The sequence below is a fragment of the Rhynchophorus ferrugineus genome, unplaced genomic scaffold (assembly GCF_030347505.1).
Source record: "Rhynchophorus ferrugineus isolate W39M unplaced genomic scaffold, kcgeb_rfMv2 rfM10, whole genome shotgun sequence".
Lineage (NCBI taxonomy): Eukaryota > Metazoa > Arthropoda > Insecta > Coleoptera > Curculionidae > Rhynchophorus > Rhynchophorus ferrugineus.
In genome coordinates, this window is record NW_027472589.1 from 18930055 (window position 1) to 18957111 (window position 27057).

Consider the following 27057-nt stretch of genomic DNA (forward strand, 5'->3'; position numbering starts at 1 on the left):
AAAAAAAAATAAATGTATAATAAATAATTTGTTTAACATTCACTCTTAGAAAGTAATGTATAACAAACAAATGAAAAACTTACTAACGTAATCGCATTGTCGCTACATGATAAAAAATCACATCATCATAGATTTTAAAAATCAAATAATCATTTTCAGCAGTTTGTTCTTTGTTGCTTTCGATAAAATATTTAGTGCAACCAAACAAATTGAGAGTACAATCGCGACTAACCAGTATAGTTGCTTGATTTTGTATCTAATCTTTTCTGCTTTTTGTCTAATATGATGTTCCCAATTGAACCTACCATAAAGATTCATATCGAGGTATTTCACAAATGGTTTAATATATTTTAACAGTAGTTTTTTAAATATCAATATAGGTGAAATATCATCAATTCTAGGAACACTTTTAGGATTGGCAACTTCCATTGGAGATATCAGATTAACAGCTACATCGGGCTGATAAATAGGAATTGTATCCATTGTAGATTCTATATCATTCTATAATACGTTAGCTAAACGTTGTACGAATGATTCAGCTTTTTCGTCGTTGCGTTGAACCCACTCATTTCGATAATTTTTAATAGGCGGTACTCGAATAATTGGTCTTTTAAATCTCCTAGTCGCTTTCCATAGCCGGTAATCTTTGACTGCTTCCGGGCTTAGTCCACTTGCATATTTTTCGAAGCAATTCTGTTTGTATTAACTTTTTATTTATCTGGTTACTAATTCTATTAAACATTGTTTTCTCCACACGATTTGTAGTTATGTGCCATACTCTTCTAGCTTTTCTTGTTTCATTTATCAATTCCCTAATTTTGAGGGAGTAATTTACCTCAGATTCTGATTTATCTCTTGTTTTTGATTTGATTTTTCCAATGTTTATAGCCTGTTTGCTAATTGACTGAAATTGTGTCGCATTTCAATTTAAAATTCGCTGAGCATTTTTATCATGTCGACGATGGTTAGCTCGTTGTTTACAGTTTCCTACGTTTTTATTTCGATCTGTATATCTCTAAAGTTTTTGGTGTCCTATATTTTTAGTCGATGGCATTGCATTTTCTTGATATTTTTTATTTTCAGGGGCAGGTGACTTTGCATGGTTTTGAGCTTTGGCAACTTGTCTTAACTGCTGTAATTTTATTTTCATCTATTCATATAATGTCTCTTCAATACCTAATCATTTCATAGACATATTGCTATACTATTACGTTGATTTCTGCATTGATGTGTATGATATTTACTAACACATTTCGAAATTCAAAATGAGGATAAATAATAATCAGCCACTTTACTTGAGACATTTTTTCCTTTTCTATACGGCGACTCAATGTCTTCGATATGTAACAGTGCCTTGGTCAGTAAGTCAGTAGTGCATAACGGTTTATGCAGTGATGCGCTGTGTTCTATTAATTACTCATCTTTTTTCGTGAAGTTCTGTTTTTATACTTTTCGTGATAATTAAAAGGAGCGCCATAATCGTTGAACGTGAATATTTTTCATATTTCATTCGACACAGTCCAATGGTTTATTTTAAACTACAAACCAATCACTAAGTTAACAGCAGTAATCAGCTGTTAACTTTGTTCATTGTCTGTTCATCAATTTAAATGTGCGAAAATACAGTTCTGTGTTTATTGTTTTTTGGCATATCTAATTATAACCCATCAGTGCAGCTGCAGGTGAGAAAATGTCAGAAATGGAAAGAAGTTGGATACGTCAAAAAAAAATACGGCAAAAATTATACAGGGCGCTATGCCGTCTGGAGGTTTTACCTAATTACTTCATCTTCGACTTCGCGACATATTTCGTGAACTAAGGAGAGGGAATCTGGCCCCCGCTGTCTCTCTCTGTCTCTCCCGCCCGAAATAGTTTTTCCTCGACGTCGGACGCCTGTTTCGCCATGCCAAAACAGCCAGTCGACGATCGAACACCGAATGCATCATCGCCAGCTCGAAAGAACACACAAAAATAGTTTCCCGTGGGTGTTCTCTCTCTCTCTCTTTCTCTCCTCTCGGTCGCCGGTGGTTGGGACGTCGGTTTTTTTCCTCCGATGCCCCTCGGTGGATGTTTCGGAACCGGCGGTCTCTCGCCGAATTTGAGCGTGTTCGCTGCTGCCGTCATGTGATACTCCTCGGGTGGTCTTCCGTCGGATTTATTAGCGTTGATCGTCGATTTGTGGATGGAACCGTGTCGTGGACGAAAAGGCGTACAGGTGTACTTGTTCCGACCACTGAAAATAGATCGGAGAATGTGCGTGGATCTCGTTGCGGTGACGTAACGGTCGGGTTTGTTTAAATCCGCGATTTTCCTTTGTTGTTGTCTCCTGAATGGCCTATTTTCGACCAGAAAGTGCCACAAGCCTTCACTGACCTATATAATTGTTACTCAACCATCTGGGGTACCTATTTAAAGCCTTATCCTACTAATACAGTATTAATATTAAAAAGCCTGGTGGATTTTTAAAACTCAGTCATCTGTTATCAGGTGTTAAACCGAATATGTGTCTCGATTATACTAATGAGAAACAAATCTTTACATAACTCTAAACTAAATTATCCAAGGGGTCATTGCGTTTTTTAAATTTAGGATTGTTATGAAGTAATGTGGGTTATTTTCGAAATCAGCTGTTTATCCATTTATAGTTTGTCGAAATTCTTTCTGAAGGAATTTTATTATCATTTTTAGTTTATTTTGACGAGAACCACATTGCATTGTTGGCTATCTTTTTATTGTACTGGATACTTCGCATTTTGTCTTTTTTTGCTGATATTAGGTAATCTGATGAATCTCCAAGTAGTTAGTTGAAATCAGTTGGATGATCTTTTATAGTTTGATGGCGTTTGCATTTATTTCTAGTTATTAGTGTTAAAATCCTTGTCAAAAATCAACTACTTGGATTTTATAATAGATATATATATAAACCAAAAACCTGTTTATCTATTCCATTATTATCGCAATTTAGTGTGAATGTATATTTTTCTGAAACTGTCAGGTAATTTGGACTATTTCCAGAGTTGACTGAAAGTGTTTATATGTTGAAACTTTATTAAATGCAACTTTTCTGTAATCCGTTACTACTTCACCATTTGATTCTGTATATTTATATATATTAGTCTCAAATCAATAAGAAAATCAGCTGGTTTCATCTTTTCATGGTTTATTAAATATTTTATCTTTTTTTTTTAATAGCTTTTTGTATTATGTTTAAAGTATTTTGTTTTATTTTTAATATTTGCAACCGCAGAAATTATTACATCAATTAAATTTACATAAATTTTTGATATTGCTTCCATGACTTTCTATGTTTAGTGACAAATATTAAAGGGCCAGTTTCCTAACATTTAAAGTAAGATTTTTCAATGAGAGCAATTTTTCTCTTCATACAACTGTTATTTTATTATATGAACTTCTAATTGTCTTTGAGGAGTACGGAATTCATTTTATTTGTCTTTTTTCCCATTAATCACGTATTACCATGGCTTTTTATTTTGGTTTATATTTAATAATAACAATATATTTTTCATCATTTTAACATCTACTGTCATTTAACAGTAAATCACTTGGAGTTGTTTTTTTTCTAATGCGGTGTAATATTTTTATGTAGGATAAAATATTTGCAATCCCAGAAATCATTATATCGATTAAATGCACGTAAATATACTGGTATATGTTTGATATTGGGCTGAATTTTTATTTAAATAATTTAAGTTACAATTACAATTACAGTAATGTTAGATAAATCTAGCCAATGTTTGGATAATTTAAAAATCAACTGGTGGCTTTTTATTTTTTGATATTATTATGTTAATTGCTTCTTTTAATTGCTTTATTCATTTAGTCCGTATTAAATAGTGTTCCTTTATTTATGACTGATCCCAGTTAGTCAGTTAAGTTACTAGTTGAGCATTACTTTTATAGTTTGCCCAGAATAGTTTCTTTAGTTATTTTTGTTACAATGTGCGGAACTGAAGTTTGTTTTTTTTCGCGTGACCTAGGAGGTATTTTGAAATATTTCTGATGTCAGCCACTATGAAATAGTTTGTAAGGTTGTCTTATTTATAGGATCGTATTAATTTTATAAGAGTATTTATGATCTCAGTCATTCAGTGTTGATAGCAGGTATGTGTTGAATGATGAAAATTTCTAATAGGATACAACATTTCCTTCTACAATAAAATATTTCTTTATATCACTCCCCGGTAACTCACAAGCAAATTGTTGTTTTCCGTTTAATATTGATGATTTATATGTTTTAACATTCTGCTAATGCTCTACCGTATGTGGAGAGCGTTAGAATAATTTGTTATGATATAGGCTGCACCATATCGCGTCCGAAGCTCATTGAGAAATATACACTGACACCGGCACAAATGGCTCCCAAATAAACTGTCATGTACAAATGTTTTTATTGCTTAACCATTCAGAGAGAGACACACACGGTCCTCTAATAATAACTCGCATGTGAAAATAATTTTTTCATCGAAAATAGCCCGTCCAGAATAACTTTGAACACATATCGGCGTTGTGCAGAATCACAGTCCGTGTTGTGTTTGTGTTCAGTAAACGTTCGCGATAAATAAAAGAAGAGGATGCGTTCGCATGTCTCCAGGAAGAAATTATCCGCGGACGACCAGTAGTAATTGAAGCCACGCCCATCCGTCATGTACGGAAACAATCAGCGAGACGACAGCTCTCCGCCCGCCCACTTCTCGGTGCACGCTGAGTTCACCATCACGCACCCCGGAGCGGACGATCCCCGGAACCGGCCCCGGACGAGCATGGAGAGGGACGAGGCCACTGGGGGCGTGCGTATGACGTACACTTGGCAGCCGGAGTGGGCGGGGCGCGAGGGCTCCCTCGATCCAACGTCCGAAGGGAAGCGGACGGACACGGGGGCGTGGTCACCCACCGTGACGAATAGCAACAAGTAAGTTGGCGTGGATTATCGGAGTATCCATAGTAAGGTGAGGGTGTATTTTTTTACAGGTCGATCTATAGCGACACGCACAGTTCGGCGACGTTGACGCCCCACAGTTCGGCGACGTTGACGCCCCCCAGATCGGTCCCGCCGCAGATACTGCCACCCAGCGCGGTGTTCGGCACGCCCTACACTAGGGGTTACCAGAAAGGAAACATATTCTTCACCTCGACGCCTCCTCAGCACAAGGAGGACGACGAACGTCCAATTCAAAACATTCCCAGGGATCCCAGGCTGCATCTGATGCAAGACGCGGCGAGGGTTGGCTTGATACACGACTCCTCAGGGTACGGCAGTGATCTGTTGAGCCCCCACTCTCAGGGTAGTAGCAGTACTTTTCCCAGGAGGAACCTGCAGCCTTACGACAGGAGGTGCAGAAGTACATGTAACATCACGCTCACCACCAACGTATCCGGTAACATCCACTCAGCTCTATAACACACTCAAGCATTGACCAGGGATATTGTTTTAGGTAATACACCGACAGGGGTCAACATGCCGTGCAACAGAAGCCGCAGCTTGAGGTGTCAAACGCCTGCGTCATCGGTCCTGAGAGGCAACGTGGCCCCTTCGGGCTTCTACGGTTGTGGCGACCCGTGGTGCCACCATTCAGGACAAATCGACGAATTGCCGCAAGCAACTAAGATAACGCCAGTACAAGAAGGTAACTAATATTTTAAATAATTCAGCTTTATTTATATTAACTCACTATTTCGAGCTTGATTATTCTTACTTGATAAACATAATTATATTTACAAGATGCAATTCAAAGTAAATAGGATTTTTTAAATGACAAGAACATTTTTAAAACCTTATGCCAGTGGAAACTAGATTCTGTTGAGTAGACCAGTCTGTCTGTTTTTTTTTCTTTTACGCAAGTACAATTTATAATAGATCATTTAAACAAAAGTTCTGTATCCATATTAGAAGATACATGTTCAGGTTTGAACGACATTGATCTTAGGGTTGCATTATGTGTCATTCAATAACTTTTGATATTCAATGACAAAATGGACCACCCTCCTAACATTTGAAGTATACGATTGTTACAAAAGTGATTTTTCTATTAATACAATTTTTATTTTATTAAATAAATTTGTAAACTGTTTTGTTGTCTATGGAATTAATTTTATGTATAGCCTGTTCAAAATTATTTTGTAGATACGTCATTTAAATTTGTGATATCAAAACGTCGCAATGTTGCCGCATCAACTCTGAGTTTTAGTTCAGTTCGGCTTTGACATACAACAAAATTCTAATCTAAATAAAATAATTGAACAATATAATTGAAAATGTTATCAAATATAATTTATCTGAACATTATAGTACATCTAAAAACTACAGTTAATTATACAGCCACAATAGTTTATAGGTTAGAGTTATAACATCTTATCCCTATTGCTTTCAAGAATTTTGCATACGTCTGACAACCGGACGACTTGACAGGGTCATTGGGTTACATGTTCGAACTAATCAGACAGCATTGTATCTCTTTTTAATTAAAATAAAATGAGAAGGAAAATACTATACATAATAATATTATTTTTACTATTATTTATTTGTTACTGCCTTATTTATTATTTCTTAAGAGACTTTTTACAATTACATTATCTCAGTTTTAGGACACAAAATTTGTTCATCAACTCTAGACGTCTTTATTGGAGTTCTTATATAGTCATTCGTTACTGCCTTATTTATTATTTCTTAAGAGACTTTTTACAATTACATTATCTCAGTTTTAGGACACAAAATTTGTTCATCAACTCTAGACGTCTTTATTGGAGTTCTTATATAGTCATTCATATTAAACATTTTTAATCTATATTCAGATCTTAACTACCTTCTTTTTATCTTGATTTTCTATTCTTTGTTATGATTTCTACGTGGGAAATACTATACGTTCTCTTATCTCTTAAAAAGTGAAATCGAGAGTTGTCAGTGCCAATTTATCAAATTCCCCAAATTGAGAAGAAACTTTTTCTGCTTTTTGAGTAACTGGTTTTTATTTTCTTTTTGATTGCCTGGTCGATTAATTGATTACCTGACAATTGCTTATAATTATTATATTATTAAGTTATTGCATATAACTGGACTTAGGTTCAAATATTCTATACCCGTGAGGGAGGGTACGAAGACCCTAGGCCGGTGTGCCAAGTGACCAGTTGCTCGGCAGCAATGTCTTTCAGATTGTGAAAATAGATCTGATATATTCCCGAATGCTTACAGTTTCAGTTCCTCGAAGTATTTAGATGTTTCTTGCAAGTGATAGGCCGCTCAAAGATTTTTTGTTTTTGAAGTTTGTTTTGTACTACTTACAGTTTGTTCATCTGTTCCGGGTTGATGTACTTAAACTTAATTACTTAAGTTTGGTTGGTGGAGGCAACTTGCTTCTGCAGATGGGAGGATAAAGAACTGAGGCGACTCCGTAGCCCTTGGCGATTATCTTATTTATTTGCGTAGACCACATGAATGTATGGTCGAAATGCAGGTCGAGGTTGTGGCCTTTTGTAGCCATTGAATTGGAACCTTTTCCACTCCGAGTTGATCAGCGCGAATGCCTCTTTCTATGAAATACAAAGGTCTAGGTTTTCTGTGCGACGATTGGCAACTTCCAGAATTTGAACAATTTTTCTGTTGTCAGCGCTATCTTTCCTTTCTCCTCAGAGGATACTCTATTTTATTTATAATTTTCTACAAGTTTTACAAGCTTCTACCCTTGTCTGCGTTCTTCCTGACCTTATATCATTTATTTTATCATTCAGTTTGTTCAATTATATATTTTTTTATATGTTTATTAATTCACTTATATCTTCGAATGTTATTCGAATCGTTATGTTTAAAACGGTTAAAATTTAGTAGTTTAATGGGTTTTAGGAGATAAATTTCACACCAACATATTGTCTTGTACATCCTCACGACCCTTTGTGAACAGTGATAGAGAATAAAGATCAGAGAGCTGGACAAAATGCATGCTTTGCTTTAATTAACATACATATTATAAAAAAAAAGTATTTTAATGATTTTTATTAAAAAAAAAACGAATTATAAATACAGTCAGATCCGATTAATCAATCAACTAATCCGATTTGGTCTATTAATCAATAAAAGAAGATTGAAAGGGAGCACGAACACTAGATTTTTAAATGTACTGTCGGATAATAAATTTCTCGTTGGAGAATGAATTTGATCTTGAAGCAAAACAATCTTTCCACAGATTTTGATGAGCACTAACTTGTGTTATACTGTACGAACACACTTTTTCGTGTTTGGATAATGTTCAATGATCATCATCTCCTTTACCAGTACTGCTATTTCTGTTACTGTCAGGCATTGTTTCATGTTTTTTGTAATTTGCCTCTAATTCATGAAAACTTATCAAATTTTTCTAAGCTCTATTTTAGTTGTGATACAGTAATAGTAAAGTTCCTCAAATTGCAATATTTGCAATAGATTTAATATCCGTTTAAGAGTGAAAAATATCGAAGCGTTATTTTTTACAGAACGCAGCTATTAATCAAATTTATTTATGTTCAATGTGCATTGAAGCCATACGTATTTGAAATACAAACTACAAAATACACCAGAGTCAGGTATTTGAAATACAATTACAAATTACACTTTAAGTAATGGAAGTACAAATACCAAGTATGTATTTGTGTTTCAATAATTATTTTAATTGCGAGTAATTCAAATACTGCCCAACTCTTACATATAGCGACCCTTACACTTATCTCATCAATTAACGTATTTCAATAAACTTTTAAAGAGCGTAACTTACTTATTTTGTGAGGATATTTTGATCGTAGATTAGTAAAATTATAGCTATCCGACTTAAGCAGTCATCAATAGGTAGTATTTGTAGCATGCGGTATTTTAAAAAAAATTTTGTATACTTTCTACGTTATAGCATGTACAACGTCTAAAAGTCCCGCTACCATTTTGTTTGCCTATAACTTTGCTCAAAGAAGAGATAAGTAAGTTTATTTTTTATAAAAAGTTTAGTTGGTCTTTACATTTGCTTTTGTTATGATTGAAAAATAATATCGGCTAAATGGTGACCGCAATTCGCTATGCAACTTTCGGCCCTTTTTAAGGCATTTTTATGACATCCTGCAACATACGAGGGTGAATTTCTTCAATGGGGACTTATTTACATAAAATTTGGATTTTTGAAAAACCGCAAAAGAAAAAGTCTGGTACTGTTAAATCCGGAGATCTGACTGGCCAGGCTAAATCGCCACTTCGCGAAATTAGTCTTTGTAGAAAAACGTCATTCAATCATTGAATTGTTGAACGAGCTGTGTGTGCTGTGGCCTCATCTTACTGAAACCATATGTCCTCTAGTGCCTACTCTTCCATTTCAGGCTCAAGAAAATTTCGATTCATGTCTTGGTACCATATATTAAAAAATACAGCAGTGACATGTATAAACATTATTTCACCAGAGACTGAGATAGGGCCGATGGGTCCTCCTAGTTATATATCTAGTTTTAAGTTATCATAATGACAAATTGTAGGTTAGACGGAAACGACTAGTAACAATGTATTAATTAAATAATAAATAATAATAATAAATGTCTTGGTACCGTTCAGCAGTAATAGTAACTGCAACGCCTTAGTCATTTTCAAAAAAATAGGGACCAATGATGTTCCACACCATACAGTTGTTTTTAGTGGATGCAATCATGTTTCATGAATTAATTGAGATTTCTGTGTTCCCCAAAACCGACTGTTCTGTTTATTGACGTGGCCCACTGAGAAGAATATATGCTTCATCGTTCATTATCAATTTAGTCGAAAAATCTTCGATTACATTACTGTACTCAACTCGTTGATCAGGATCTCTCGGTAGCAGTTTTCGGACTACTTGAATTTTGTCACATTTTCAAATCAGTTTTCAAGATTCGCCCTGCAGAAATGTGTAACTGGGAATTGATGTTTCTGGGGACTCTGCAACACTATCGCGCACCAGAGCCATGTTTTCAGCGTTACGAGATGGCCATTGTCTTCCAGAACGAGGCCTGTCCGCTGTCGTACCATATTGTTGAAAATTTGCATGTAAACGATAAATTGTGGTTTTGTGAGGCACTGGACGATTAGGACATTTTTGACGCAATTTCCGCTGAGTGGCAATAATAGAACGATTATTTTCAGTAAATATTGTCACTATTTCTGCATAATACAATTTGGACGTCTACACAACACAATGGGTAAAGCGTCAAAGCAAAATGGTAACGGAACCTCTCCCCACCTGTTAGTTTTATTCTATTCTAAAATTCGTTAACTTTGGCTCTGGTCGCCCAGTCACTGAAAAAGATGATTTTTTAAAGTCCAGTGGGATAGCATATTAAAAAGTATCGATATTAATATGAACCTAGACATTAACCAATAAACTGTTTTAAACCATTTACACCAAGCTGAGTACGAAAGAAATTTGATGACATAAGTTAATAGTCCAAATATAACATCTTCTCATCATCGCTTATTGCGATTTCTGTAAAACTCTCGGTGAAATTAAAAAAGCAGGCAAAGACATTAAGCATTATATTTATTGATTAGTCAACTTTTTTATATCGTTATAATAAAGGACAGTATTATATCACCAACCTAATGTAACTTTAAGTATAGAGTAGCTTTTAAGGGTGGTGTTTCTAATAAAGAAATTTAAACATGTCTAAAGTAATGAAATAAAACGAATATATTACAAAGACGTTTAAGAAATGTATATAGGGTATATGGACAGAAATGGTCATTGATTGATTTCTTGAATTTTTCAATTTCAAGAGATGAAACAAAAACAAAAAAAAAATACGCATACACACATTTCAGGTTTGATTTTTATTACTTATTAACATTTTTTCATCGAAAAAATCCGAAATAGTTTCTTTTTATTTTATTTTTTTGGCTCCACGACAATTTTTGTTGGCAGTACGATTTATAATAAATCATTTTAAAAAAAGTTCCGTATCCATATGAGAAGATACGAGTTCATATTTGAATGACATTGATCTTAGGGTTGCATAATATGTGTCCTTCGTTAATTTTCGATGTTCAATGACGAATATTAAAGGACCAGTCTCCTAACAATTAAAGTACAATTTTCCAATACAATTTCGATTTTATTATATGAATTTATGAATTGTTTTGAGGTCTACGGAATTTATTTTATTTTATATATTTCTTTGCACCAATAGATTTGTATTTTTGTTTACATCAAAATTATTTTTAAAATATTTTATTTTACTATATATTTTTCATAAATTAATATATATTGTCATTTAATAGTAAATCACTTGGACGTATTTTATTATACGATGCGTATAATATTTTGATGTAGCATAAAATATTGTGACAGCGGGCTTCGTGGCGCAGTGATAAAGGCGATAGGACGGTCCTCCTACTGTTGCGATAGCCGCGGGTTCGAATCCTGCTGGGGCATGGTCGTAAATTTATGTTTGTGATTGTTTAATATTTGTGATTGTTCTAGGCAAGAGTGTAAAATCCGACAAATGATCCCAGTCACGCCAGTGACGAGACTGGATAAGACCGGATGTCTTCTGGGATGATTTCTAAAGTTGGTCACTCGCCAGTCGGTAGGCTTAATGCTGAGGACCGTGGTTCGGAGCCCACGTTAAACTGTAGGTCCAGTCCAGATAAACCCATAGTTGGTAAAAGGAGACTTTAAAATATATTTAAAAAAATATTGTGACGATTTATAATATTTGTCTAATATTCTTTATTTAATATATAACTTTTTGAGTTTTATCTAGACCATTACTGGAAAAATTATATATTTGTAAAAAAAACTCTTAATATTAATTAAAGGTTTGCAAGCTGTTGCAGTTCTCTCAGTTTTACGACACAGAATTTTGAATTAGTTAACTCTGGAGGTCTTTACGGGAGTTGTTACATTTATTAACCGACTTCGAAAAAAGGATATACGACTTTATATATATATTTTTTAATGTATGTTCGCCGATTTCTCCGTCAACTATGGACCGATTATGGACCGAGGTGGTTCCATTGGAACCAAGTCAGAATCTGATTGGGGAAGGGGGGAAATCGAGAGATATTTTTTTTGTCTTAAAAATCTAAGTTTGATTATTTCTTAATTTTTAGTTTCTTATTTTTTTTTGAAGTCTGTTCAGTTTCTTTGTTAAAAATATTTTTCATATTAAGGATTTTTTAACTATATTTACTTTATTTACAACTATATTTAACTATATCTACCTTCATTTTCTCTTGATTTTTTTTACTTTTAGTATATGATTTATGGGATTTTGGAAATGATGTCTGGTTATTGCCGTAGTAAAATCTGATATTGGTTTATGAATTACAGTTTCAAATAATTGTAAATTAAAATTAAGATATAAATTTTCAATTTTTTCTTCTAGGCTTTATTATAAAAATTCAGTTAAAGTTTTAAATTGCTCATACCACTTTTACTCATTTCCCCATTCTACTTGGAAATTACTGTACGTTTTTAAAAATATCCGTAATCTGATCATCTTTTATTATATCTTTAGAAATGAAACTCAGGGTTGCCAATGCCAATTTATCAAATTCCCAAATAATCCAAGTTAAATGTCACTCAAAATTTTAAGACATTAAACAAAAAATTAAAAGTCTGGACCATTTAAATAATATTTATTTGTTATCTTTTCACATAATATGGATTAAAATGTAATATTTTAAATAATAATGTTACACAGTGTTACACCATATTTGACACTACCGTCCAGTAGTCAAGGAGTCAAGTCCTTAACTCCTTTCCATACAGTAATATATAGAGTGTTAACTTAATACCAATAATTTCAGAATTGTTTTGCGTGGCTTCAGCAGGAAGGCGCTTACATTATTTACATTTCGCTGAATTTAATTGGTTAGTTTAAATTACCATTACAGGCACCTGTAAAGAAGATATTTTAATGGGAAAGCATTTCATTGGTCAAGGACTTCATACGTATTACGTGACCAACCTCTGACGTCACATTGTACAGACCAATTGAATTTGAAATTAAGCCCAAATGTAATTTTTCAAAATAATTTATTCAAATAAAATTCTTTATAAATACAAATATTATAAAATGTCATAAAGCTAAAATATATGTATATAATGAATATAATTAAAAAATAATGAAATATAAATATATAAATAAAAAATAATTAAATGTGAATATAAGAAAGGCTGCAATTTAATTGAATACCTAAGATATCTCCTGGCAAATATAATCAAAATTGTCTATTTTTCCCTATAACTATATATCAAAATTACTACTGTGCTCTTATTATGGTAAAATCGAGAAGTTAAAGAGACAGCTTAAGGATCTATTAACGATATAATAAAACAACCTCTTGTCCATAAAATCAAGCTCATCTTGTTAATCTACTAATTGTATAATCTTATTTTATATTGATTTATTTTTTAACATCTTTGTTGAAAAGGTTATCTCGGTTAAGGGGTCTTACGCCAAAATATTAATTATAAGTATCTTAACCAATATACATTTGTTTCAAGTAAACGAACCCCTTCAAAATAATTAAGTTTTTAATTGATGGCACTTTAAATGCAACTTTGTAAAAGGTAACAAAAACTTTCTTTTCATTTCTTTTTTTGGTTTTAAAGGGTAGGTAATATTTTCATGATTTCCTCTGTTGTATTCCTATTAATAACATATATATGAATACAAATGCTCTATATAAATAATTGTACACGTACCAGGTAAAAGCAATGCTGAGTTACACACACATCCTTAATATAACTAACTTGGGTTGATTCTTCCTAGGAAAACAACGCCTGGTTTTTTATTTCCGTACATATACTGGATACACAACACTTTTGGGAATGAAAATACATTATAATCAAATAATAGTGATTGTAATTAAAAATGCTGATCGTACTCAATGTCAGACACATAAAAATGGCGTCCTAAACAAACCATAGAAACAAACAGTCGGGTTATAGAAATTGACCAATCAAATGCTTTGGTAAGGAAATTCAAATAAACCAACCAAAAAAAGTGGTTCCACATTAGGCCATGAACCAAAAATGTAAAATCAATACTCACTGGTTTTTATCAGTTATCTGTTCAACTGTTTGCTGGTTTGTAATATAACATAATAGATGCTGTGTATAACAAATTTTAGCTAAATATAGATGTATCCAGGCCATCCGTTAATTTAATCCGTGTTAATTTTAATACAATCAAAATTATTATTATATTTATAGGATATATTTTTCAGAATATTCGTTCTGTAATCCTCTTCCTGTAATTTGACGTTACCAATGTATTAGTTATGATATTTGGCGTTTCATATGGCGTTATAAATAATGTTTGGTGCAACGAATTCAGATCGACATTGCCAAAGGTCAACGCTGCCTGTAGATAAACAAAGCGCAGTAGTTAACTATACTTAGACCTACTATGTAAATTATATTTTATTATCCGAACAGATGAGTTTCAGTTAAAAAATAAACGATTTTATTTCAGAATGGCGTAATAGTCCTCACGATTCCAGCCTTCCATCGTCGTCCTCCGACCTTATTAGTAATAAAAAGGACGCTTCCGTACAGACATTCGAGATGGTGGATAAATGCACATCACCGTTCCTTCGAATGAACAGTACCGACTCCATGGATAGTAAGAATAACAGGAAATACCAGAAGAGGGGAATGACCGAGCCCATCTGGCGTAAACATTCACCCGGAGGCAGTTTCACTCCGGACAGTTTGGATAGTGTTAAGGTACTATTGCTTATGATATAGGATGTATAGGGTATCGACTGTTTAGTAATTGATTATTATTGACTATTTTAGTCGGGTACTTTCAGTCTCTATTTTTAGACCGACTAGTTTCGTTCGATTGGATCTTAAGATTCTCGTTTGACCTTGAAAATAATGTGTCGAATTTATGCTTTCATAGATTTATATGTAATATATCTGGTTTTATATCTATTTTTCAAGATATTAGTTCAGCTATTATCTCTTCTTTTATTTCCCAAAAAAAGTTCGAGAAGGAATACGTACATCTTCGTCTCACTTACAACATGGTTGAAAAAATATTCGTAAGCACACGTTGGAATGAAGCAGAAATAAATCAATTACTTTTATTATATTATGTCATTGTAACTTTTCAAATATTAAAACATGATGAAACATATTCGGGATTATTATTGCATTCTTTTTTTCACACTGCCACTTGCCAATTTAAAATGAACTGATCTATACAGTACAGAGTAATTACTATTTTCAGTCGTTAGTTTGCTGACTATTGACTAATTCCACTATTTTGCGACTATCGATTGTTTTCAGTCGATAGTTTCCAGCGCTTTTTTGTGAAAAATTGGTACAATGTATTTAATCAAAATATTGTCCATCGATAGCCGCTACTTTTTCGCATTTTTGAGGCAATTTACGTATTTCATCTAGAAAGAACAATGTATCTTTGATGCTACCTACGTATCGACCCATTATTTTATATATTCATAAGAACTAAAGCGCTGATCAGGCAGATTACGACTCATATGTCGGAACAAGTAATCAGAAAGACCAAGGTCTGGAGAATACGGCGGGTGTTTTCAAGTGTGTTTATACCGATTTTTCAACGTGTGGTTGAACTTTGTCATGCTGAGGAATAACATTGTTATGTGCTCAGTGCTCGCCTGAACTCATGAATTGTAGTCGATAGCGATCCTCATTGATATTTTCAATGGGTTTTAGCAGCTCATAGTATACAACACCAAGCTGATCCCACCAAATACATGACCAAACGCCTTTCAATACGCTCGATATCAAAATCACCACTTTTTAAACGTCGAAACTAGTATTCATATGTTGAAATCGATGGAGCATAGTTGCCATAAGCTTTACACAGCATTCGATGTCCTTCAGCCGCCTAAAACTCCGCAAATGCGATTTATTCTGTACAAATTCAAACATTTTCAACGCACCGAAAAAGCTTTTTGTTCACATTTCGGCGAAATAACATATTGAAATGTGAATCCTGTTATTGAGGCTGCAACATGAAGTTGGTTGCAAATGTGCCCCATGCGATTTAATACATAGTAACACCATCTATTGTAAATCCTTAAATTAATTCGCAATCGTGATAATATCCATAATAATATCTTAACCATATTCTCTTTCAACAGCCGCCAAGTACTGTTCACTCTTCACGGTCACCTAAGCCGAAGAGACACTCCTTAGTCGACTCATTTCGACAAGCTGTGAGGGAGCCCGCTAAGGAACAATCGCCAGCCGACTCCAAAAGTACCGATCCTCTGAAGAAACCCAGAACGGTGCACATCGACGTCTACTGCACCGGCACTGAACTCGAGTCGGACGCCAGCAGTGGCGACGAAAGCAGGAGCAAAAGCGCCAGTACACCACAGACAGTGTTCGAGAATGAAAAAATGAAGGTCACCCATAAAAAGGCGAACGAGCACGAGTTACCGTTTTATTTGAAAAATAGATTGTTGGAGAAGTCGGACAGTGCTGGGCGTTTGTTAAAAAAATCTCCGGAGACCGGAGATCAAGAGGATTCTGATGACGATGCCGTCAGCAGTGCGTATCCTTCGAAAGTTAGCTCGTACTCCACCATCGGTAAGTATTATTATGAAGGTTAAGTTACGATTGTCGAGAATGGGAAATTCTAGTTTACCATCCGGAGGAAATGGTCGTCCATGTCAGTTTTGTTTGTGAAATTTTGATGAATAGTGTAAAAATAATTGGGATTTAGGATCTCTGAACGAAAATTTAAATGTAGTTACATAAAAATAACTAGTTCTTTAACAGCTGTTAAGCCTGAAAATATTGTTACAGTAACAAAAATAGTAAAAGAAAACAACATAATTACCTATGACTGATAATGCCCAAAAACACTGATTTTTGAAAAACTTACACTATGAATTAGAAATAAAAATGTTTTATTTAATTTAAAATTGTTGCTTATTATGATTCGATTAATGATTGTGCTACAAGAAGTCCCATTATGTCTACCATATCATCTGATACGTTTACAAAAAGCAGAATGTCGTAGAATTTATCAACGATATATATCGATATGGTTCTCATTAAAGGTTCAATAAATAATCTATAAATTCATACATTAAGATAACTGTATAAGTTTTACAATTAATAGATTTTCAAGTTCTGTATGTGTAGGCTAAAAATACTATTTTTATTTAATTTAAGATAGATGTTTATGATTAATCAATTGATGTTTCTACAAGAGTGTTAACACCTTTAATATTTAAGAAATAGTCGGTATTTGGGTTACAGGGACAATATTCACCAGAAACCATTTGAGTAACAAAAACTAAAATGTGTCCTGAAATTGGCAAAAATCGTAACATCTTTTTTTATTAACTATTAAGCTCTTGGATAAGTCTATTATATTAACTAAATAGCATCATGAAAACACATTGTTTCATTCAAAAGCTCTTCAGTAATTTTGTTATTATAATTACAGAACCTCCTATTTACTTAGTAGATTTGATTGTGTCACTTCTGACTAAGTTTCAAGTCTCTTTATCTGATTCCTAATGATATCCTCCCTATGAGCATTCCTAAAAATAGTTAGTTGAACGTTTTTAACAATTATTACATAAATACTATGAAAACTAAATAATTATTTCTGTTCTCAATAATATAGCTTGACCTTTATAAAATATTATATTGATTCATGTGTAATATATCTTGCTTATTTATCTCAACTTTCTTTAACATAGGTGATTATTCAGCCAGTATGTCGAGCGTTCCTCGTTCCTGGACAACATACTCCATGTCCAGTTGTGCCATACCAGACGAATACGATTCCATAGCCAATACATCGTGGAAAGACACCTTCTCGGACATCGAAAGTCTTCTACAAAGCAGATCAAGTCTGGCTGCCACGGAAAGCTTGGACTTTGTACCAAGAAAACTCTACGACAAAAACGAGAGCATCGACGAGACACCTGAGTACCTCAGCGACAGAAAGGGCCTCCTAGAGACGCCCAGCATTGCTAGCCTCCAACCGAGCGACAGTTTCGAGTACGCTAACTCCGAGGACAAGATGCGAATTCGTCAAATGGAGGAAAAATGGAAGAACAAGTCGTAAGTTGAGACTTTACGACGGTGGACGAAACGATTAAACACTTTAAACCTTTGTGGGTTTTAGGCATGGCAGGGGTTACAAGTCGCCCATCAACGAGAAAACGCTGCAGGTTCAACAACAACGGATGCAGGAGTATATGGACAGGAAAATCAAAGATAAAAAGAACTGGGAGTCGAAGGAGAGCGACAGTAACGACTCCGACGACTCGGGGAAAGGATGGACATTCGTCAAAGGACCTCACAAGCGCGACACCGTTCTAAGACGACCGTCGAAAGAAGAAGACACTCCCAAGACCACCAGTCCTTCCGGTACTTTACCCACCACGTCCAGTCCAGCCGCTAATTTACCCAACATCTCCAGTCCTGCCAATATGCTACCGAATACCGTAAGACAAGCTTTCATGAAGAGTTTAATGTACCAGACGACGTCGGATCCTTTACTTGTGTCGCCGACTACCTTGGAGACACAAAAGGCACCCGAGACCTCGAAAAAGAAACCGACGCCGCTGAAAAAGACATCGCCGAAGGACAGCTACGAGCAGGGTTCCCTGAGCGACTCCAGCCCCACGTCTCGATCCCCTAGCTACGTAGCTACGAAGCAGCGTTTAAGTCTCGATCCAAAACTGCGATCTCCCTTCATGATAGTGCCGGGGATCTACACAGAACCACGATCGATCGCCCGGAAGTTTGGTACGGTGGTGAGCGTGATGAAGAAGCCGGGACATCACATAGGACCCGCCAAGAACCCGGACTGTTTGTGTGACCATTGCCAGAGCTACTGGGATTCGTACGAGGGTTACCGAAATCGAACCAGGAGCGTGGGCGACCCGCCGAGCGGAAAGTACGTGACCAATTGGCGGGAATTTTTGGAGAATGGCAAGGAGAGCGTGAGGGCTAGCGACGAGCAGCAACTGCCCTTCACCGATTTCTGACCCTGCTGAGGCCCTTCTGTGTTCAGTTCCAATTTGTGATATTTTTCCATTGAGAGAGAGAGCGTAGTGTACCTAGTGATGTTTTTTTCTTTCTTTTCCTCGTTGTAGTTATTTTTTGTGTATTTCATTCTGCGAGTGAGTGAGGCCGACTGACAAGGTCTAGTCGAGGATGGCGTATGGGTAAGGGTACAGCAACTGAATACTCGTTTTATGTTTTTATTCGTGATTATTCATATCGATCGACCAAAGACATCGTGTTTCTTTATATTCCTATTCCGAATAATCTCTGCGGAACCAGCGAAGCAAGTAAATTTCTGTTTCTGCACAGGCTCAGGAAAGTTTACGGGCGAGCAGCATGAAACTGGACCTTTTACGGAAGTCTTTGGAGAAACGGAAAGCGGAACTACCGGCGGATTCTCCCGTCGCGATGCAGCTGAAGGAGGAGCTGGCCTACACGCAGACCTCCAGCCCTGCGACGGTCCACTACACCAGCTTGCAACCGTTCAGGGATCCCTCGGATAGCAACAAAATGCACAACGTGTCCAGCACGTTCAACAGGTGTGCAGCTGTTACTGGTAAGATTGGCGTCTCGGTACCGAAGCTGTAAGCCGAGTAATGTGTTGTTTTGCGCAGGTACATTGGAGGTGCGTTTGATGGGGTGTCAGGATTTACTGGAAGACGTGCCGGGTCGGCTGAAAAAGGATTCGGATTCTACATCCAGTCCCATGGATCTTAGGTTTTTCAAAATAGGTAAATTGAGTACATACATAAATGAAGTCCTTCACGGAAAAAAAATCATTTTAATAACGTTAGTGTAAATAAGTTAAAACTTCAGAACGCAGCTTCAAAAATTCATTAAAAATAAAAACATAATTTAAATCTAGGCATATATCTAGTAGGACCCATCGACCCTATCTTAATCTTTGGTGTAATAATATTTATGTATTGACTTCTGCGGCCTTTCTATTAAATGCATCTTATCACACTACACTACACAAGATCAAATTGTTTGTTTTTTTGGAGTCTGTGTCCTCTCGGGTGTTATCCAAGAGTTACAATATTTTGATGTTAATATGAGAATGGAGTCTCTCCTCATGTCTCCTTGCGATTCTCTTTGATTTCCTGAGTGACAGTTGATATCCGAAGGTCTCGGTGTAAGTCATCATCTATATGCACCTACAATACTTTTCACGACCTTCAGTTTTGGAAAACTTGTGTTTATATTATATTTTTCCATATTCATTCATTGAAACATTCCCATAATTAATTGGTTTCCATTGATGTGTGTGATTTTCTTCTAATTAACCAATACATTTTCCTATATTTGAACTTCAGTTCTTTCCTTTTCTTTTTTATATGTTCCTTTCAACGAGGTTTTGTATTATTTGTGGCTTCTTCGAACCCAGAATCGCAATATTACATGTATACAGTAGGAAAAGAATTGGCCGTAATACACTTCCTTCTTTTATTGTAGTGCAGGCTCCCGTTTGTCCACTTTCTAGCTGTAATGTAAGATTTTAATAGTTCAGTGTGTTGTTTCAGTAAGCTTTTCTGTAACTTATGAACAAGGCTGTCATGCCATACCTTATCGAAGGCTTGTGCTATATTTAAGAATATATCAAAAAATATCTTTTTATCTTCAATGGGTTTTTCAATTACATCTCCTATTTTATACACCTGATCAATTGTTGAGTGTTTGTTAATCCAAACTGGTCTGTAGGTAGTAAGTTTTTTCTTTCAACTTCTTGGATATAAAAAACAAATTTCGGAAATGTAAGAAGAAATGTAAAAATGAATTAAGAGTTTCAAATTGACTTTATTTTTCAGTAGAATTTATGTCAATTCCAAGACACTTATTCCGACGTTCCATTACTAGTGGGTCTCAGCTATGGCAGCTATTATACATTTTCATTTCATGTGTTTTTGCGAAATAATTTTCTGGGACCTTAGAGAAGGCAGATTTAATTATTCACCAGAAGCTGACTCTTGAAACGATTTGTATCTAACTGATAGTAGTGATATGTTTTTTGAGCTGTGTGGGGTTATATTCTTTTTTCACTAATGCAATTTGGTCCAAAAGTAGTTTTAGTTTTTCAATTGACAAATAGATTGTTTTGAGTAGTGAACAGTTATATACTTTCAACAAAAGCTACTTATTGTTGTTGATGTTATTTTACACATTATGGATGCAAGAGACATATTCTTAACCCTTAACGCTCTTTTACATTTTCTTCTTTCTTTCATCAATTACTTAATTTCGAGGAGGTAATTTTTGATGACATTCTGATGATTATCAACTCATATGTCTAGCAAGCAAGCCCTCAGATAATGACTAGTCCAATGGAAAATATATCACAGGTGTAGTCAATTACAAAAGTGGGGAGGGAAGTTGGTTTTTCTTTTTACACGGATTTGATACTATAGATTTTCTGAAAATTGATTTTTTGTTAATAGGTGTGACTGGACGAAGTTCCTCTAAAAGTTATAGCGTGAAAGATGACATCAGCGACGAAATAATGGCCGTGCTCAAATTAGACAATAACACGGTGGCCCAGACAAGTTGGAGGCCGTGCTCGCAGCAGGCTTGGGACCAGAGGTTCTCAATTGAGCTAGATAAGTCGCGCGAACTCGAAATCGGCGTTTACTGGAAAGACTGGAGGTCCCTGTGCGGGGTGATCTTCCTCAAGCTGGAAGAGTTCATCGATAACGATCGGGATGGCATGGTTTTACACCTCGAGCCGCAAGGATTACTGTTTGCAGAGGTAAAGTCTATCGCTGGTCCGTTGTTGACGTAAAAGCTACATCGGTTGAGCTTGTTTTAGATCAAATTCCTGAACCCCATGATTTCAAAGCGGCCCAAACTTCAAAGACAGAAGAGGATATTTAAGCAGATGATGCCCAGGGCAAAACAAATGAACATCAACATTGTTACGTGGGGTAGATGGATGAAGCAGTCCAATCGCGTGCCCAGCCGACAAAACCTGACGTTAAGTACTCCAGATATAACGGAGGTTGGCACGGTAAGCCATAATATTCTTAATTATTTTCATATTTATTAATACTAATAAATCGCGCAGTGGTCGAAATTCGACCAAACTTTATTAAGTTACTTATGTTATTATAGTTAATTATATTAATTACTGTTATAGAAAAATCCAGCAAATTAATGTAGTTTTATTACATATTTCTATAAAATACCTTCTTCAAAAAATGAAAATATAAGGTTGCTTTTATATCAAATCTCCATAATTAACAAAATATCAATAAGTTCAGAATACTATAACATTAAATGTTAGGACAAAAGTATTATAATTAAAATTCTTTTTAAAACTGTAAGGATTTCAGAGTACCAAATCAAAGTTTGTATAACAAATATTCTTTCTACAAAGCTTTTATATAATCCTTAATATTTTTGCGACACTCATTTTAATTTTTGATATACAAATTAATGTATTTATTACCTGCAATAATTGGTTAGCGATTTGTTACGAAATACATTCACTAATGACACCAGAAATTAATGAGGTATTAATACCAATAAAATTGACAGAAAAATCTTAATAACCTTTACAAATACCTCTACTGTGCTATGCCGCCAGGACCAAATCGATTACTATCAGTTCTTAAGTCAGTTTAAATTTTTTCAGCTGTTCTGTGTTTTCCATATACCAAATTCATAGACATTCTTAAAATTCAGAATTAATTGATTAATGTTTATATTATGAATCTGAAAAAGCTGTTTGCGAAAATCTAAATACCTTGTGAACACACAACAAACAATTCTTCTTATTCTCGAATTTTGTTATTGTATGTTAGGATAATAGAGTAAAAGGACTAATTAAAAAATAATAGGTTACTAAAACATGTTTTTACAGTATTTTCAATATAAGATCAGAAATGTATTTGATACTAATAAATAATAAATGTCTGTATATTAAAACATATCAAAATATATGCAAACTATCTCAGGAACTAACACTCACTAACATTTTTTAAATGGCATTTAATTAAATCTAATTTCTATTAACTTTCAATAATCAACAAAGTAATTAATAAGTGTAAATTACTACGCCATTGAACATTATAACAAAGTATCATAAGTAAGTTTATTTTCATAACTATAACAGATTCAGAGCATCAAATATAAGTATACATAATATTTCATTACTTTTATGCTATAAACATAAATATGGAATAATAAATGTTTATATATTAAAATAGAGCATATATGAATAAAATAATGTTGAAATTAATATTTGACATTAGCGTGTATATTAAAACAATAACGAATTGAATCGGGTAATTTAATTTAAGTCTATAAAATAAATAATTGATGCAGGGTTCAAAGAGTAAAATGTCATATAGTTACGTATGTCCACATATCTTATTGCATTAATCATTAAACACCTTAATGTTTATCAATGCTTTAAAATGTTTACAAATTTAGTGTTAATAATTAATAATTTCTTATATTTGTCCTATGTGTTCCATCTATGAAAATTATGTAGTTAGTTTTTATTCCTTTAGTTCATTTTAACTCCTGGATATTTTCATTGCTTCATTTAAGTATTACTATAGTCCTCTTTTATACATATTTCTCACCTAAAATATATATTACAAAAATAGCAAATCTGGCAAATCAAAATTGCATTGTTTTTGCTATATATTTCACTCTTCGATCTCGCCCTTGTAGATAGCCCATCTTTAGTTCGTCTTTTATGGCTTTTCTTTATATATTGTTTTCTACTTTGTCTTATGTCACACGCCCATCTAACAACTCACCAACAAATGAAGAATTAAAGTTCTATGAGACTATTTTATAACTGTTAATATTTTATGCAATATTCATTTTAACCCTTGATGTACAAATCAATTAGTGGTTAATGCTTTGTTAAGAAATGCATTTACTAATGAAACCTGAAATTAATCAGAAGTCAATAGCACTAAAATTTACAGAAAAATATTAACAACCTTTAGAATTACCTCTAGTGGATTGACATGGTATATCTCCAGAACCATATCAATTAATAACAGTCCTTAAGAAAGATTTTTTTTCTTTTTCTTCGCGACATCAAATGATATGAAAAGCTGATTTTGAAAATCTGAATGTATTGTAAGCAACGAAAACATACAATTCTTGTTATTCTCGAATTTTGTTAATCTATATGTAATCTATATATACCTTCCGATAAAGCGAGTACATTAATTTGTTTTCTATGCAAAAATGTAAAATATAACTTTAAGCGACCATATTGTTCTTAATCGTTTTTTATCCAAACTTACTATAACTCTAATAACTTAAACAATACAACCTAAAGTAGCATAACATCTTAAATAACACTGCTTAAAATTTGTTACGTTCCGAATCGATCGACGTTATTGTCGGGGAGCTACATGGCTATCTGTTCAGTTAATTTATATGTTTTATCACCGATCTGACGGCTATTCATGGTTGTTTGATTTGAGCGTTTTTCGTTTAATTGGAATATATTTATTTGTAGCGCATATTACACAAAAATATTTAACCTAAAAATTCTTCCCCGATATAAGCTTTAACCTTGCCAAATTTCACAACTCCAGGTGACACCGTTTCCTTCAAAAAAGGAAACAAAATTTTCGCTAAGCCGATTAATATATAGATATTTTTTGGTTAGGTCGAGCAAGGAGAAGATGAAAAACCAGCCACTCCAGGAGAAACCCCCGATCTCCAAATCGGCGGTCTTGGCGGACGTCGTCCGTTAGGATTAGAGCTGACACCGGTACCACCGCCCAAGGTCCCTCCTACTTTCCAGTCATCGTTACCGTCCACACCATCGCCACCAGCTCCCAAACCGTCGCCGAAATGGGAGAAACCCGACGAGTTGGCCACGATTTTAAGTACTCCGTCGCCTGCTCATCGGTCATCAATGAGGAAGGCCGTCGAGGAACCGGTGGTGACACCACCTCCCGTCCCTCCCAGATTAGATCCCGAGGTAGGCATAGGGTTCGTGGCGATTTCGGTCTCGATCCCGATATTAATTAATCCGCCCTTTCGGCTTGGGGGTATATTTATTTGATTCTATTATACTTTAGGATAAAGCACTTCAGGTTCGGTTAGAGGCTGGGACTTTTTGTTTCTCTTTTAGGTAGACAGTAGATAAGTATTGTTCGAGTTAATCTTAAGAATACTTCTTTTGTGCACCGAAAGAAACAAAACAAGCATTCTTCTAGTTTTAAGATGGGGTGTGTTCCAAAAGAGATTAAAAAAGAGTCCAGATTTCGTGATTAATTTGATTGCTATTAATTTTTATTTTATGCTTTATGAATAATTTTTTAATAAGGTACCTGGAGAAGATGAAATATACAATATGTTAAACAATTTACATGAAATATATGGCACTACCAAAATAACAAATATTTACTAATTGAGATTTTCTAATAGATATATTCATTCTAAACTTAACAAACCCAGGAATTAATTCTGACCTTCATTCCTTAAATAGAAATTCTTGAGAAAAAAATGGCATGTTAGGTTCAATCGAAATGTTTTCAAATTTTCAATTTCTTCCTCCTATATTTCTGACAACATAGTGGTATTACATGTATAGAATTATGCATCGGTTTAAAGGCTACTAATTTATTTACCCATTATCGTACTCCATCCTACTATGTGTGTATTGGTCTGAATAATCAGAAGGCAGGCAGGTATGGTTAATCAGCTGAGTATAGTTCAGCAATGTTTTTGTTATTTTCTCCCGTTGGGCACATCACAACATTTATTTCTTCAATAATATAGTTTAGCTAATATTAGCAAACCTCAATGATCTTGTGGTACACCACTCCTTGATTATTTTAATCAAAAGCAGAATATGCCGTTATGAGAACTAGGACATTTTTAGAAATTAACTCTTCATTTTGTATTGCTATCAATCTTTTTTGCCTGTAAACAATGAAATTTCTAAAAGAACATTGTTCTTATATTGATTCCTAGTTTATAAATTGTTCTAGGTATTGCAAGTTGGAATTGTTTTATCAAAATCAATCAATACACAATAAACCCGTCCATAATAAGATTTTTTTAATATAAATTGAAAGATTTAAGATTTTATAAACTTTGTATTAATTTTTTAAATAAATATTTCATTGTAGTTCTTTTTACCCATGCATAGATTGTGCATTAAACTTATTTAAAATAGATTTTTTAATTTTACATTATCTTAATTGTTTGATTTTTGACAACTTTTTATCTGAAAGCAATGTCATGACACAAACCAATTTTTAGTCGATTATTATTAGTCGAATCTTTTTCAAGTATTGCAAGCGTTTTCGAACTGAGTTTATGTTCAATAATACTTGCAATTCGTTGTCTTCGAAATACCTTTTTTTCTCTTAGATTCAACACCTGTGTTTAATGGAGGAACATCATCAGCTTCCTATAAGTATTGAATGGGATTGCATATCATTAAATGAGAAAATAAATGAAAGTTAAAATTACAATTTTAGAAGGTCCATTTTTAATTGAGAATAATAGCCGCAGTGGTTAAAGAGACAGGACGGTCCTCCTACTGCTGTGATAGTAACGTCAGTTATTAAGTTGCGACACTCACCAGTCGGTAGGGTTAATGCCAAGGAGCGCAGTTCGGAGCCACAACTTATTTTAAGATTAATTAAAATTAGGACATTATTCTTAAGCCATATTGTAAAGTTTATTTCTACATAAAGTCAGTAATCTGGCACATCATTAATTTTCTTTCGTACCACTAAATTTTTGGAACATATTCCGATTGTATAAAGTGTATGACAAGCACGACAGCACTGAGGTTAAGGGGGATGGTTTAACAGTGCTTCTCGTTGGATTTGCAGAGCGCGGCCGTGCTACGCGAGTTCGATTTCCTGGAGGAGGAGGCCGAGGCGCCGATAGCTCGAGGCCCCGGGCCTCTGCTTATCCCCTCGGCCCCGACCACGCCCTTCTTCGTTCATAACGACCAGTTCGTCCTCCCCAGTCCTCAGCCTGTTATCGAGTTCCCCGACGACGAGGTACCTGCAACCGTTTGCACTCTTGGGTTTTC

General features: G+C 34.6%; 1 protein-coding gene across 6 annotated transcripts in view; it reads left to right on the plus strand.

Annotated features, from left to right (window-relative positions):
• Positions 1-27057, plus strand: part of Pkn (serine/threonine-protein kinase N) — a 106890-nt gene that overhangs the window by 71753 nt on the left and 8080 nt on the right. For 2 of the 6 annotated variants that reach the window (XM_076416108.1, XM_076416107.1), the window contains exons 6-11: positions 19338-19584; positions 19643-19759; positions 21464-21771; positions 21832-22029; positions 24664-24981; positions 26852-27025. In XM_076416108.1, the coding sequence (XP_076272223.1) occupies positions 19338-19584; positions 19643-19759; positions 21464-21771; positions 21832-22029; positions 24664-24981; positions 26852-27025 (1362 nt within the window). Of the gene's footprint in view, positions 1-1917; positions 2402-4317; positions 4931-4989; positions 5397-5453; positions 5646-14472; positions 14727-16132; positions 16584-17710; positions 18078-18141; positions 19147-19337; positions 19585-19642; positions 19760-21463; positions 21772-21831; positions 22030-24663; positions 24982-26851; positions 27026-27057 lie in introns of those variants that run through there. The other 4 variants (XM_076416110.1, XM_076416109.1, XM_076416112.1 and 1 more) reach the window with 3 other exon arrangements.